The following is a 12,369-nucleotide window of genomic DNA, read 5'->3' as shown; positions in this document are numbered from 1 at the left end:
GTCCTGTTATTTACTGTTGTGGTCGTCATAAAAATTAACGCATTAGGTGCTGGAATATGGATCGCTGAAAGGGTTAGTTAACGAGAAGTTACTGTGAGATGGGGAAGCCGAGTGGTTAGAGCGCTGGTATCTGAACTGAGAGGTGCGGCGGTTCGATACCCGTGTAGTGCAGCAAACTTCCCCAAGTCGATCTGGCTGGCGGGAATGGGTACCTGGCCCCATAGAGTAATGAGGATGGTAAGAGAGGCACCGCTCTCAGTTAAGGCTGACCCCAAGAAAAGTGAGGTATTTTACACCTGGTTGGTTGGTTTACTTAGTAGGAAAATGCCTCCACCTTGCAGCGTTTTCGCACTAGGGAGGGGGGAAGAAACTGGAGAAAACCCCCGACGCCCAACCCTGCGGACGCAGGTGTCATATACAAAAGGTGTCCCGAGACGAGATCTGAACCCCGAGCCTCTCACTGCAGTGGTGACAAGCGGGTGTTTTAAGGTATAGTAAAGGCTGTGGCGACGGTCCAAAACGTTTGAAAATTATAATTACTTACGAGAGCTTTATTACCACTACCGAGGTTTACCACAAAAAAAAAATCGAAAAATTCCAGTGAAATCGACCGTTGTCGCCTTTCGACGAGTAACCGCTTTATCTTCCCGGGATGGTTACCAGACGAACTTGTGTGTGACGTCAGCGAGCGAGAGGATGTGTCGGTCATTGTTAGGATTTGAGCTCAAGTAATCGGTGGATAGTAATATATATTAGTGATATCAATATGGCTATGAGCACTGTTCAGCCAGATCGAGTTGATGTCATTGTTGAAGCAAACTGAAAAACTCCGTGTAATTTCTTTTATTAAACACATCCTATAAAACATTCAACTTTTTCCACACGAACAGACGCGAAAATGGACGATATTTAAACTGATCTTACTCTTTACGTAATTCTAAGCAGTTTTATTTTGCGTTTACAACCCCTTTAAGTCGTTGGATTCATTCCTGTATATTAAACTTAATTTTGTTTCACCTAGTCATTTGACATTTGAAGTTTGGCATACTCTGGAAGTGGAAACGTTCGATGGCTATCGACGAAAAGGACGTAGGACAGCGTGGAAGATGAGGCGGAGCAAGTCACCTCGCCCCTTCAGCAGAGAGTAGGTCAAGTGATACGTACTCGCAGTTTAAATTTGTCGCGGTGTCCGGGAGAAGTTGGTCTGCTTTCTGCTCATCTGGAAATCACCACTAGAAGCTGTCCTTACTCTACCGTATAATCGAAATAATCATTTATGTATAATCTTATACATATATATGCTTCATCTTCCAAAGACCATTTATTAAGACTGGTATGATGCTGTGATATAAAACACATTCTACGCTGTGATTAGAACATGTCCACGCTATGAGCGCCTGGCTGTCACGTGTAGTCCCCGTGTTTGTTGTTCTTTGTTCCATTTTATATGCTCATCGTAACAAAGACATTGCGCAGCTGCAGTGTGGACTGTGAACGTGGCGTTTGCGTCACGTGACCAAACAGCTGCAGCGCACATAGATACATATGTACCCAGTTACCTACTTCGCTTACTGTCACGTGATCTGGTCCAGTCACCTACTTTTCTTTTGCACCACCCGGCCACACCCACCCATCAATGCCTTCTCCGCGATCGCTCTGTTGAGGCTTGTCATGGCTGTGCACTTGCTCGAGTCTCGTGCATCTCCCATAACCCTTAGAAGGGCTCTTCTGCCTTTCAAGTGTCGCGAAAGCTGCACCCGTACTTCAAACCTAGCAGTAGGTATGTCGCTTTTGCTTGTCATGTGCGCGGTGACGCACTTGCTGCGTGTGTGGAGGGGTGGGTAAACGTAAGTTCACGACTTGGGCCGCAGAGAACTTTGGGCCGCGAGCATGCGACGCTCGCCCAACTACTGCCCCGTAAGACAAATCGCCAAGATCTTAGGTCTCTGGACACGAAAAATTGATAGTAGTGACACGTGTAGACTAATCAACTGCCTTAAGTTAGAGAACGAAGGGATGGGTGGGAATTGCACCAAACTGCCAAGATAAAAGACAGATGTGTTATCAACGGTTCCCAGACCTGAAAGATCTTCGGCAAAGTGCTACATTGGCGCACCTGGAAGACGTCCGAACAGAGAAGCAAAATCAGGAGACAGATATTATTACTTCCAAATACATTGTCAGGGTCGGAATATTCATTCCCGCTACTTGCTTCGGATGATCTGCTGTCCACTACCGTAAAAGCTTTCTACACAGTCACTGAATCTGCAGCAACAATCGTCCTACTGGTCCGTGAATCTAGCTGGACTGGAACACTGCACGGCCCGGGTTTCTGCTTCTGGAACAGTCGATCAGCTTCCATGAGGTTTTCATAGCTTTCCTTTAAGAATGAGTATATATGTTTTGATTAGGCACACAGTAGATAGCAAAATCTACAATACTGTATCTGCAGCTATGAGACAAACTTTACTTTTAGCCCAGTATAAAGTCTTTTTGAATGGGTGGCGCATTTTAATATCCTTCAACACCTACATGACTATTGGACTCGATTATTTTTCTACCTCAACATTCATTTTACACGTGCTTTGACAAAGATACAAACATAAATTATCATATATTCCCTCTGTAATAGAAATAACATATGTTCATGTGTAATCACTCGCATATTATAATTTTAATAGAACCATTTCAATCCACATACACAGGTGCGCTCACAGACACGCGCATACGGGACGAACGTTTACAAAAATAATTTTCACATCTATGGCGATCACTTTGGTGATATATATTATTCATATTTATACTTTTTTCCGTGAATATCGTTATTTAATTCGAATTGACTAATATATGTCTAGTGCTTCGATAATGCTGCATGTGTATTACCTTCTTATAAAACAGTTTATAGATATAAGCCTTCTCAGTTATATTAGCTGACCTTTAGAAAAGCATTGTTCTTTTTACTCGGTCACCTATTCTTTTGTGACCACTGACCGATTTGTTACTTAAATGTTTTCGTGCCCCACCCTCAGCAGCAAGCTCAGAGAGCTGTACCGGAGGATAGGTGTACCAACACGCATGCGCGTTGACTTAGCTGACCCGGATATTGGACATAACTGACGCGGGAAGCGACTACTTTCTCATTAGACCCTGGATGTGATCAAATTGTCCGCAAGTGAGGGCAAGAATAAATGGTAGAAACGTTGTGAGGCCAGTATCTTCAAAAACATAAAACGTTTCTCGTTGTCATCAAGGATAAAGCTGAGGCACAAAGTTCATGTCTGCACACAAGCTGCTACTCTCGTCCATCTGCTAACAATCGTTTCCCGTAGCTTTGCTGTCCGCTTTTCAGCTCAAGAAAGAGTGAGAGTTCTCGTTTGGCCTTGTTCAGGTTACAGCGACCTACATCTGCCAGGCGCTCGTCACATGTTGACACAGTGACTGAGACATCGACGATGGAGAACGGAGAGATGTCGAATGATGCTGGAGCATGTCGCGTACTTAACAAAGAGGTATAAAATATTTAATCATTTCTACTTCATGAAACAAAGCGCTGAGTGTTAAAGTATTGTTTGACTCCGGCGCTTCTTTTGTCTAGGCCTGCTTCCTGCACTTCTGCCAGGTGGGGACAGTAGACCGTATGGTATTAAACAATTTTAAAAGAACTGCATTATTAGATTAAGAAAAAAATTCGTGTGGCATGTGAGCCCTTCCAATTTTAACCTATACAAAATGTCCAACATATATACACGGAAATGAAATATGCGAATCACAGAAGATTGTAGTACACAATTCCATGCTCGTCTCCTCTCTATTCAGTGGAATGGTATACAGTACCTCTTAACGTGATGTCGCGCGTGCCACCTGTGGGGCCACGTTGTAAACAAACAGTACGATTTTAATTTTCCAAAGAAAGATTTTTGCTCAATCTTGTTGGGAATATTGCAGCAGTAGAGTGTTACAGAATTATAAAAGCTAGCAAACTTACAGAAAAGTTTGCACTTTATATAATTAGCACCTTTATCGACTTTCACTGTAAATAATACATTTGGCATTATCATATACCAAATCTATTGCCAGTGCACTCTGAGACATTACACCATGTGTAACTTTACACATCTCTCAACTGGTTAAATACTTAAAACTACCAGCTCATAAATTTAATTTAAAATTAATGGAAGTGATTGAGAAAAGTGACATATATTGCTAAATTAAACTGAGAGGTCTTTGAAGTGGTTATACAATATCTTTATCACCAGTGAACAACAATGTAGCCTAGTACCAGCTTATTCTGTTACTTGTACCAGGGTTTGATGTCATAGCAGTTTAGTGAAGCAGTTTTTTTAACATCAGAAATCAAGATAATATTTACACATGCTCTGTACTGTTTTCTTCAACTGATCAATGAAACTCGCTGTCTGTTGATGAGTGGCAGAGGGATTTCAAAGACCTCAGGTGTACTGAGTGTTTGGAAACTCCCACCAGTTTTGACTTGGGGGTTATTTTACAGAAAGTAAACCTTGTTTATAAATATCCTTAAATTATTTTCACCCAAATGCAATCCAATGATCATTTCATTCTAGGTTCTCAGCAAAGGCAGATGGGTAGCACTGAATGAAATCACCTACACAGATCCCTCTGGAAAGGAAAGGTAAACATTTGAACTTATCAGAGCTGTTTGCTTATAATGTTAATTAACATCTTGCTTGTCTTTATGTGTACAGATTTTGGCATAAAGAATGCGGTTGCTGTTTTGTTTGTCCTCATTGAATCTGCACCCAAGAGGTCTTATCAGTCTGTTAGGTGAACTAGTAGGCACAGAAGTCATTTGCAAAGGACTTTATTACTAGCATTAATCTACAGATTCTGTTGGTTTTTGTTTTTTTTTAATTAAAGGCTAACGTGAAAGTAAATTGTTTTCAAATGACTGAGATTAGTTCACTCAAATCATCACTAATTCTCAGAATTGTAAGGTGAAAATAGTCCCTTAACCTTTCAGTCATTAGAGACCCCACTTTTTTTTTTGGGGGGGGGGGGGGGCAAGCTTTTTGTGAGATTGGTGCCCATCTCCTCTCCCTCATTGCTAACTCGCTTTCCCAACTCAGTGGAGTCATTTACTCATACCTATTATTGCCAGGCAGTGGTGACATCAAGGAGTGACTTAATAGGATTGTGACATCCAACCAGGATTACTTTAGGTTTACTCATATTATGTGTCTGGAAATCATAGTGTAAGAGATAAAACAATGCAAACTAACAAATTCAAAGCAATAGATTCAAAACTTAGTAAAAGATTGAATTTAGCTTGTGTTACTTCACTATACAGTTTATTCTCAATAGAAAAGCTGTGGTGCAATGAAATATTTAAAGGCACTCTTTTGTTTATCAATTTTTGTTAATAAATTTTCAGTCATGTTTCCATTTTGTGCTACTGTTACGCTTAATTTTTACATTTGTCAGTTTGACACAGTTTATATTTTTTTAAAGTTGTATCTGTGTAGATACAGTACATTAAAAGTTATTTAGATATAACATCTAGATATAACTGTTTTTTTATGTAATGTATGATTAGAGAAATTGGCAGATGAAGCTGAAATAGCAGCACAAAAAAATGACATGAAGACACTGTACAAGATAAACAAACAGCTAAACAACGGGTTTAAGAACAGTGAAAGACATGAACGGTAATGTTATAGAGGGAGAGGCAGGAAAACTACAGCGCTGGAGGGAGCATTTTGAGTCAGTTCTGAACAGACCAGATTCCCCTCAGCTTGCAGACATCCAGCCAGCAGTTATAGACCTTGACATCTGCACAGACCAGCCAAGCCTGGAAGAAGTGACAGCAGCAGTTAAGACAATGAAGAGCGGCAAAGCACCAGGGGCAGATGGAATAACAGCAGAGATGTTGAAAGCAGGTGTGAATGTGACAGCTCCCATGCTGACTGAAATCTTCAGGCAAGTTTGGGAATCAGGGCAGCTCCCTGATGCGTGGAAGACAGGGTCATCTTCAAATTACCCAAGAAAGGAGATCTTGGAGACTGCAATAATTGGAGGAGCATAACACTTCTTTCCCTCACCAGCAAAGTCTTCAGCAAGATTGTTTTGTCAAGACTGACGGCAACTCTGGAGAAAGACCTCCAACCACAGCAAGCAGGATTTCGCCCTGGGCGATCCTGCTCTGAACACATCTTCATTCTGCGACAGATTCTGAAGCAGAGCAACGAGTGGAACACACCATTGTACATCAATTTCATCGACCTGGAGAAGGCTTTTGACAGCATCCTGCGAGCCCTTATGGAAGATCCTGAGGCATTACGGAGTCCCTGCAAAACTTGTTCAGGTCATTGCAATGCTGTACAGCGATTTCAAATCCCAGGTTGTCTGTGACATGGAGCTCACAGACCCCTTCAGTACTCGGGTGAAGCAGGGCTGCATTCTATCACCGTTCCTCTTCATCCTGGCCATGGACTGGATCATGAAGACTTCCACCGACAGTGAGAGAGAGGGATCAGATTGACCATGACTATGACAGCAACAACAACGCTGGAAGACTTGGACTTTGCTGATGACATTGCCCTGTTGTCACATTGCCACTAAGATATGCAGGAAAAAACAAATGCCTTCTCAGAAACAGCTGGAAACCTTGGCTTGAAGGTCAGCAAAGAAAACGAAAAGTATGAGAGTGAACGCCAGAGTCGAAGACAGTATCCAAGTAAATGGAGAAGAGATTGAGGAAGTTGACAGTTTCACCTATCTTGGGTCCAAACACCGGGGATGTGGAGGTGGAGATTTGAGCCCGACTGGCGAAAGCCAGCCAGGCCTTCGCCTCACTCAGGAGCACATGGAAGGCAAAAAACATCAGTCAGAAGATCAAGCTGAAAACCTTCAAGTCAAATGTGATCAGCACCCTCCTTTACGGATCAGAATCATGGAAGATTACCAAAACTATCAGTAACAAGCTTGAAGTCTTCCAAAACAGATGCCTCAGGCGCATACTTAACATCTTTAGGCCAAATACCATCACCAACGAAGAACCACCGAAGAACTGAAACCAAGTCCATCACCACGCAGGTTTAACGAAGGCATTGGCGATGGATTGGACATGTGCTCGCCAGCAGATAGCAGACCTCTCCAGAGTCGCCCTACGATGGACTCCAGACGGCCGAAGAAAACGAGGCCGCCCAAAGGAAACTTGGAGAAGAACAGTGGAAAGGGAGATGAAAGGAAAGGGCTGGACATGGGGTCACCTAGAGCGGGTTTCAGCCGATCAACATCGGTGGCGGACTTTGGTTGAGGCCTTTTGTGCAACCTGATGCACGAAGAGGATTAGGTAGATAGATAAACCATGTTCCTTAGTAATTATATACTTTTGGTGAATTCAGTTAGTGCATGTTTGTCTGTTAAAGGATTTGCTATTTGATCATTTGACAGAAAGTGGGAGTCTGCAGAAAGAACTACCAAAATCAGTGGGGAATCAGATGGTGAGCCAACAATTTTGTATGGTGATGAGGAGTAGGCCTTTATTCTGCTGTTGTCTTTAGGGTGGCATGAGGTCATACTTGGGCTTGACATTTGCAACAAGAGAATGAGATGGAGCTAGTTACCCTGGAATGCATAAAATACCCTATTTTAAAAAAAAAAAACTAGACAGATGCATAAGAACAGTACAAATTAAGCAGAAATCAACTGTTCCTGTCTCAAACCATCATGAAGTATGTCCAATGGAATTTTTTTATGAGTTCTATATACAAGGTTACACAGCGAGATGGGGTTGTGATAGTAAATTTTAAATTTCTAAACCTCTGGTCAGAGTTGTTTCTTTTATGGGCTAATGAAGATAATCCTGTTTAGAAATACTTCATCTAGCATGATTATTGATTTTCTTCGTGTTTCAGATTTTAATATTTGCTTATAAATATATAATAGTAGTGCATATTGTCAGTTTTCTTTTGGTTCAGCTTCATGCATGAAAGAGAATGAATTAGAGGCTATAATTCTACAGCAGGAAACAATGATACAGTCCAATACTTGTCAGACCAGTTACAAGTGAAGCCTAACCCCTAAGATACACAATGCTGTATGTGCTCCTTGCCTCTCTGCTCCTAGGTCTAACCATTCTTACCTGCCATAGGGTAAAAGTTCAGCTTATCAACAAATAAGAATAGAATCTAATGTAAGATTTCGTCATTTTTTATTTATTATTACTCTATTTAGTAAAGTGTACATCTGCAAAGAGTTGGTGTCACCACTATATGGAATTGCAAAATCATCTGTTTATGTATCTTGCAGGTGTAGTAATAATACCAGTTTTAAAGCGACTGTTAAAGTATGACTGCGTTGTACTAGTTAAGCAGTTTCGACCACCTGTTGGCACAGTCACCATTGAGTTTCCTGCAGGTATGACATTAATTATACCTTCCCACAATCACAGTTTAATAGTCTATAAAAGAATCTGCATTATCAGTTGGTAAATTTGGTAATTAGCACTGTTTAAGTTGATGAAGTTAAAGCCAAGTATACTTCTTAGATTTGTTGTTAGTTTTGCCTATTCTACTTATCTGCACTATTTTCTGACATCATCAACATTGTGTTAGACTGTTTACTTCCCAATGGCTTTTATTAATTCCTCTGCTGATAACTTTCTCATCACCGTTAATTCTCTTTGGCTAATGCATCACAGTTTCTTTTTTTACATTGTCCCTGGGATAGACTTTACACCAGTGCCAAACAGTCATGTGTTTCAACATTGTACTGCAGTTTCTGTTTTGTGATCATCTGAATTATTCTCCCGATGCTTTGATCTACCTGTTTGATTATTGAGCTATTCTGCTCCAGTTCAATGACTGTCAATCTGTCTCATTGACATCTTGATCTATAATTGTCATCCAGCAGAGGAACAACCTGACATTCCCATTAACTTTACAGAGCTACAGGAATTTTGTCTATCTTGTGTTTTTGTGTTTGTAATGCATGGAGAGCCTGGTTTTGGCTTGGATACTGTGCTGAAAAAGCTCACACCATTATTATTATTTAGTAAAACATGTAGGAAATAGGTGATGCCATACAGCACCAAAAAGAAACAGGAAAAAATACCACTCTAATGATGTGAAGATCGAGTATCTTTTCTGTTAGGCAATATGGGAGACGACACTATGCATTTAATGTATGGGACTACATAGTACTATTATTCCCATCTGGTCTGAATTATTTAACAATTACATAGATTGTTCTGTGATGTGTTTATTGAATTTTGATGTCTTTATTTAATTTTACTAGTTTGTGACACATATATCATTTGCTAATGACTTTTCTGCCCCAGGACTGATAGACAGAGGGGAGAGTGCACAGGAGTGTGCTGTCCGAGAACTGAAGGAAGAGACAGGGTTCACAGGTGTTGTGAAACACATCTCACCATGTGAGTGGTTGTTGACAGTGGTTTTAGTAGTTACCTATTTAGTTTTATTGATTTTGCTCAATTTCTTGTATAAATCTGGTGACTTACTTTGGCTGTAAAGTAACAGTTACAGCACTTATAGGTGATCGTACAAGTAATGATCTGATGATATTTAATATATTAAGATGGTGCGCAATTTTAATTCTAGCAGAAAGGATTCCACTTCCCCCACCCATTGTGTGGTTTTTGTGTGCATGTGGACAACAAAAATATTTTAGAGATATTTTAATGATTGCAGGTACCACTATTGATCCTGGATTGTCCAACTGCACAGTAAAGATGGTTACTATGGAGGTAGTACTGATAAAAATTTGTTTTTTTTTTTTTTTCCCAACAGTACCTCATGCAGAGCTGTTTACCCGTCCTATATTTTATACGGAAAAACCAGGCAGACTTTAAAAAAAATACTAATTTTAAACATAGAATATGGAAAAATATATTTGCTGAAATATGAAAATATGATGTGTTCAGTTTTGAGTAAACAGCTCTGCCTCATCTAGTAATATAGTTACTGTGAAGATGGTGTTAATGAAAGCTACTTTTCTTGTAGTATCTTGAAAGATTGTTATCATGGAGGAAGTACAGTGGGGAGTTAAGAACATTTTTTAAATCCTCCAATGTTTGCTTTTGCGTGAAAAATTGAAATGAGAGACAATAAGAGCCACTTTTGTTGGTTTGTTTCTGCAAATTAGGAAGATTTGTTGTTGGCATTTTCATAAATATCGTGATGCTGCTTTTTGAATCATTTGTAAAGCACAATGCACCTAGCTGTTCTTTATTTTGGAGGATGCCTAAAGAATGAGTGCAAGATTATCTCAGTAGCCTGGATTAAGGGCTGTAATTTCAGAAAAGGAATTTATATAGGGTTTCGTTACTTGCTTTAATGTTCATGTTCAAGTTAAGATTGGAGTGCATTGTCACGTTGCTGTCAATGCATGTGGTTCTTTTTGCAGATTGATGGGGATCTTGCTGAAAATTACCACCCACGCAAACATTTAGGTGAGCATTTACCATGAACCAACAGTTTCATGTTAGTACTGCAACTTGCCAGTCTAGTAAGTTCATATGTTTGACTGCGGTGAAATGGCAGATTGGAGGCTACTCTTTAATTGCAGTTGAAAGTATTTGTGGGACAAATTAACCTGGCTATATGTTCATTTTCTCTGCCTGCCTAGTGGGAGGGAGCTCTAGCATTCATGCTTGGGTGTCAGAATGTTTTGTCTAATATAATCTTCCAAGTACATTATCACAGTTTCTGTTATTGCAGTCGTGGACATTCTAGTACCCCTGTGAAAGCTATTCCTTGTTTTCTGTGTATTTTCAGATGGATTGGGTTGTGAACTATTTTGCTTAAGCTATGCGTATTATGCTTTTAAGTTCCTTAGCATTCTGTCCATCATTTTTTCACGTTATATGATTAATTACTATGATGATTTAGCTCATTTTACTGCAATTGTTTTTTCCCCATCACTTTGGCATCAATGCGATCCTCTGGATGATAAACCATTTACCTTGCTCTTACAAATTTCTTCACGGTGACAACAGAAGAGGGAGGTATGTTCTTTATAAAAACCTGTATAGGAGTGTACAGTGTGTATTCGAACATTTCCTTGTCCTCTGATGTCTTTATGTACCACTTTATAATTGAAACCTAAGTTTATTGTGTCTGTGTTCTGCTATCACAAGACTGCTGGCATAATATTGATGATTCAAAGACCTGATAGACCCAACCATCTTTATGCCTTTGTGAGTTTTTCTTGTTGCAGAATTCATAGAAGTGGTACAGATCCCAATAGACACCCTGTTAGACAGACTGAACAGTGAGTAGTGTTTGAACATTTAGCAGCATATAAACTGAATAGCAAAACAATTTGTTAAAGACAATGACTGTATCATGGAACAACAAAGTTTTGCCAAGATATCCTTGAAAATATTTTTTAATTTTGCTTCACCAAAGCTAAATGATCCATAGTTCAGATTTCAGACATTATATATATCACAATATGCCACAGCAACCTATTGCATCCTTCATCAACAGCTCTTGTCACTTATAATAAAATGGTATTGTTTTTCAGCTCTTCTCAACAATGGTGTCATTGTGCATTCCATTGTATACACCTATGCCATTGCTTGTGCGCAAACAGCGAAGCCCAAGATTGTTATCCCATAATTCTTGAGGAACCAGTGTCTCTCACAATGCCTTATTGCATCCATTGATGAGTCACTGGTTGGCCTTTTTCTAAAGGCAGGTGAAACTATTGCCCAGAGACAGCTGCTGCCATGTTGGGTGGCAAAGTTTACGTGATGTACTAAAGAACCTGAAATATTTCTAGTACAAGAATGTTTGATTTGTGCATCAAGATTTGAGTCATTATTGAAAGCATCAGTGGCAGCATTTCAAAACTTACTTTTTAGCAAGCTTAAGTTTAGCCATCCATGTGTCATTAACAAGGGTCCTTTTTATTGCTATGGGTAAGAGGCAGAGTTGCTTAGTTTGCATGTTTATGAAACTATAATTGCTGAATCTTATTGCGCAATAGATCCCACAAATTCAGGACAAATGAGACTACACATAACTGGCATTTTGTGTTGAACTTTCAGTATTTGCCAGTGTGTTGGGGGGCTTTTTTATGGTATGCATGCTGCTTTGTAGGAAAAAATAAAGTGGCTGCATCCAAGAATGATTTTTTAATTTATTTGCTGAGAATGAATTTGAAGACTTCTTGTAGGTGAGCAAAAAAAAAAGCTAATTGTGGAACATGATGGTACCCTTCTTTCCCAGAAAGTACTTTTAGGGACCTTTATTATGCTTGCTGTATGTGCATTGATTTATCAGATTAATTAGCCCTGGTGATTCACTCCATCCTTACAGATCATGAAGTTAAACAAGGTGGTTCTACACAAACTAAAAATGCCTC

At 39.8% G+C, this 12,369-nt stretch overlaps 1 protein-coding gene across 1 annotated transcript; it reads left to right on the top strand.

Moving 5' to 3' along the window:
• The first annotated feature begins 2,084 nt into the window (after positions 1–2,084).
• Positions 2,085–12,132, top strand: LOC112571706 (ADP-sugar pyrophosphatase-like). Its single transcript, XM_025250926.1, has 11 exons — positions 2,085–2,365; positions 3,389–3,509; positions 4,581–4,648; positions 7,429–7,478; positions 8,287–8,394; positions 9,317–9,412; positions 9,690–9,745; positions 10,405–10,450; positions 10,997–11,005; positions 11,218–11,271; positions 11,527–12,132. Exons 1-11 carry the CDS (start codon positions 2,361–2,363, stop codon positions 11,619–11,621), a joined length of 708 nt encoding a protein of 235 aa, XP_025106711.1. The 5' UTR covers positions 2,085–2,360; the 3' UTR covers positions 11,622–12,132.
• Positions 12,133–12,369: the final 237 nt, after the last annotated feature.

This window comes from Pomacea canaliculata, linkage group LG9 (assembly GCF_003073045.1).
Source record: "Pomacea canaliculata isolate SZHN2017 linkage group LG9, ASM307304v1, whole genome shotgun sequence".
In the NCBI taxonomy this organism is placed as follows: Eukaryota; Metazoa; Mollusca; class Gastropoda; order Architaenioglossa; family Ampullariidae; genus Pomacea; species Pomacea canaliculata.
The sequence above is the reverse complement of the archived record's forward strand: the minus strand, read 5'-3'. Positions and strand labels throughout refer to the sequence as shown.

What these genes read in the sequence shown, in the direction of transcription:
- LOC112571706 (XM_025250926.1), top strand. An exon ending in CACCATTGAGTTTCCTGCAG is followed by an intron (nt 8,395 to 9,316) that starts GTATGACATTAA and finishes TTTCTGCCCCAG; the next exon opens with GACTGATAGACAGAGGGGAG. An exon ending in TAAAGATGGTTACTATGGAG is followed by an intron (nt 9,746 to 10,404) that starts GTAGTACTGATA and finishes TTCTTTTTGCAG; the next exon opens with ATTGATGGGGATCTTGCTGA.